This window comes from Tarenaya hassleriana, unplaced genomic scaffold (assembly GCF_000463585.1).
Source record: "Tarenaya hassleriana unplaced genomic scaffold, ASM46358v1 Cleome20, whole genome shotgun sequence".
In the NCBI taxonomy this organism is placed as follows: domain Eukaryota; kingdom Viridiplantae; phylum Streptophyta; class Magnoliopsida; order Brassicales; family Cleomaceae; genus Tarenaya; species Tarenaya hassleriana.
In genome coordinates, this window is record NW_010965373.1 from 1579743 (window position 1) to 1583442 (window position 3700).

At 37.9% G+C, this 3700-nt stretch overlaps 1 protein-coding gene across 1 annotated transcript; it reads left to right on the top strand.

The window, feature by feature from the left end:
- The first annotated feature begins 1837 nt into the window (after window positions 1-1837).
- On the top strand, window positions 1838-2314 carry LOC104814028. Its single transcript, XM_010541873.1, has one exon. It carries the CDS (start codon window positions 1838-1840, stop codon window positions 2312-2314), a length of 477 nt encoding a protein of 158 aa, XP_010540175.1.
- Window positions 2315-3700: the final 1386 nt, after the last annotated feature.

Consider the following 3700-nt stretch of genomic DNA (forward strand, 5'->3'; position numbering starts at 1 on the left):
ATTTATTTTCGGTCCAGAGTACGTGGGTCCGGTCTGACCATTTTTTTTCTTCACTATGTTAAGTCGGGGTAATACTAGGTCCGACTAGTTTAGTTTTTCACTTTCTCACCTGGTAAAATTTCAAGGTTCCGTTACTCTTTTTTTTCGGGTCGGTCTGACTCAGACCGACCAGACTGAATTTTTCGTCCAAACTGATCAGTCTATACTCTAGACCAACTGGTCTACGTCCAATTTTTGGGTCTCGATCTATTTTGGTCCAGACCGATCGGTGCAGTCTCTGGACCGGTCGGTCCAGGCGTCATCTTCAACCTCAGAATTGCTGGGTTTCTTCTGCAACCCTAGAACGGACGGTCTGACCCCAGACCAGACGTTCTAACCCTCGGATTTCTTCCAAAAACACTCAAACATGCATGATTTACTATGGGTAATACATTAAAACGCATGGAATTTCATGTAGCTCACAAATCAAACATCAATTTGGCATGAAACACACAGAAACCCAAAATCCCATATCAACAGACTTCCGAATTAAACCCAAATTCACTCACCTCGGGTTAATCTCGTGTTCTGGGTGACGACTATGAAGCTTTGTAATGCTCCCCTTGCTCTGTAGAAACCAGATTCAACGTAAATGGTTTGAATTCGAGAGAGAATTCTGAGTTTGAGGGTGAAGAACAAGTGAGTGGGAAGAGGGGTTAAATGGAACTCGGACTAGACGGATTTCCGACAGAAATCTTGTCCCAGGGTCGACCAAATTGCGCTTAGGGTTAAAAAATCGGGGTTTCTGGTCAGAATTGGTGCGCACAGGTCGCTTTTAGGTCGGACCCAAACGGAAATAGCGATTTTTTCATCTGTCCAGCGCCTAGACCGGTCGGTCTACGTCTGGACCGGTCGGTCTAGGTCGTTGTGTTTGTCTCGTCTTGCCGACAGTCTAGACCGGTCGGTCTAGACCTCTGGACCGGTCGATCCAGATAAATTTTTTTTAAAAAAAATGGGTTGTTATAGGTGTTGTCCCGATGGATCTAGTTAGACCGAAAATCCAAAAAATTATCTTAATTACCAATATATATATATATATATGTATGTGTGTGTGTATTTGAGGAAAAATATGGATAAGGAAAAAGATATCATACCTTCGAGATTTGAGAGACATTTAAAATTTTGGAAAAAAAATCTGGAAAACATAGGCGAATTATATGGGCCAATTTCGATTTCAAAATTTTCAACCATCAAATAAGTTTTTCCACATAATTCTATGTTTTTTTCGATCTTTTCCCTTGAATACTTATAAAATTGGGATTAAGCGATTCTATCATATGAATCCATGCATGAACTTGCTTATTTTAGAATATACAAAGCCAACTATTGCCAGTGTATGAATATCTCCATTTGGAAATAATTCTCTAACAGATTTTTTTTATAATATATCTGACATTTCGAATTGGTTATTTTTAAATTCTCTCCTTTTATAATAGATTTTTTTTTTATATATTTGGCGTTTCGAATTGATTATTTTTTAATTTCTCTATTTCATAAGAGTTTTTTTCTAACTACATATTGGGAAATCAAAGATCTTAATACCATAAAAAAAAATATTATCTGTATTTGAGTTATGAACCTAGCAATTCAACAAAGGCTAGATTGTTTAGTGTTTGACCAATTTCTATGGAAAAAAAATTTTCTAGAGATTTTGAATTAACAACTGAACATGTCAAATATGTAAAAAAAAAAATACATCACGAAAGACGGTCCATGCACTAACACTATAAATTGAGACCAAATCCTTAGACATCGTACACAAACACTCTTGTTCAATCCAAGGAAAACAAACCTAGAAATGGCTTTCCCCGTTAAACCAACCTTCTTGTTCTTTCTACTCTACTCACTTGTCAACATCACTTCAACTGCATTCTCCCTCGCCCAAAACGACGGTGTTTTGAGCCAAGATAAGCCTTCAGACAACATTAATGGGCTCAGGGATAAAGTGACAGTCGTGGTCACCAACGATCTCGGAGGTGGTATATGGTTAGAGTTTCATTGCAAGTCGAAAAACGACGATCTCGGGTACAAGATCTTGCGACCGAACGAGTCGTGGTCGTTCAGGTTCAAACCCAATTTCTGGGGCACAACGCTTTTCTTTTGTAGATTCTGGTGGAAAGGTGACTCGCATTGGTTCGATATCTATGACGACGCTAGGGATAATGCTTTGTATGATTGGACGGAAAGCCTGTGGAAGGTACGGAAGAGTGGACCATGCAGAATGAACCAAGACACCAAAATCTTCGATATTTGTTACGATTGGAACAAGGCATAGAAAAACATATGTCATAAAAAAGACATAATAAAATTATAATCTCTTGTTGTTTTATGGGTTCCTGGATTCGAGTTCTGAATTCCGACTCTTGCATTTACAAGATAAGTTTTGCCTATAAATGATTTAATTATATAGCTATAAACAATTGTTGAAATAAAAAAAAAATCAGAAGAGAATCGAATTTTAAATTTTATATCGAATTTAGATTGTTAAATTTATACTAATTACAACTATATTGAACTGATTTAGATAATAAAAAGTAAATTTTAAATCTTAATAGGCTAGAGAATATAGAAAATAAATTAAAATACGAATATCTAGAGAGAAATAAAATCCCGAGATATGGAATTTGGGTCTTGTGTTAAGGTCCATTGCCTTCTACAAACAAGAGGCACGTCCTCTAGAACTGGAAACAAGATTGGAAGAATTTGAACAAGACAAAGAAAGTTGAGTTCCTATATGATAACCCATAAATTAAAAGAAAAAGAAATATTTTCAAAAAAAAAATTTGGTCTGTCAGACCGAATTTTGGTTCGGGACTGACCAATCGGGCTGATCAAAATTTTGGTCTGCGCATATTTGGTCTGTTTGATCTGCCGGACTAAGATTTTGCTCGGGCTTACCAAACCCAGTTGACCAAGAGAGATCGCCGGATCAAGAGAAAAGAAAACAGACCAAATGAAGATTTTAACCGGAGGTGACAGATTTAGTTCGGCCGACAAGACCTGGGTGAGTCACCTCACGGTGAAATTCTTTCACCGTTGCTTGCCATCTCCTGCTTCGTTTTTGCCGAGCTTTTACCCCTTTGTGCCACATCCTGCTTCCTCGAGCTTCTCTTTCACACTTCTTTTTTCTCTTCTTTTGGGTTTAAGTTGGAACTCTCTCGTTCTCTTCTTCACACTCTCACGTTCTCTCTTTCTGCGTTTTCTCTCTCTCTTAGGAGAAATTCGGTGAGAAATCACAAAGTGAGTTCACCTCATCTTAAGCTCGATTCGTGATGAATCTGAGCAAATCAAAGCGGAAGAAGAACAACAAAGTATCCCCAAAGGTCAGAAAACTCCATGGAAACCATTCGTGATGCTTGATTCTTGTCCCTTGATGGATTTTGATTGTTTTGAACTACTATCCGTTGATTTTCGTGATGTTTTGAGTGATTTATGAATCTCCCAAAATTTGGTATGGGTTTGACCAGAAGTTGGTCCGCCGGACTAGGAGTTTCGGACTGAAAAATAGTTCGAGGTTGAAGATGAAGTTGGTCTGCCAGACCAAGATTCTGATTCGAGCAGACCGGGCGAAAAAATAAATTAAAAAAAATAATTAAAAAAATTTGTTATTCCGCCGAATCAAGATTTTGGTCCGGGTCAGACCAGATGAACTGACAAAAAA

Coding starts and splice junctions, on each gene's coding strand:
- LOC104814028 (XM_010541873.1), top strand. CDS start 1,838: ATGGCTTTCCCCGTTAAACCAACCTTCTTGTTCTTTCTACTCTACTCA.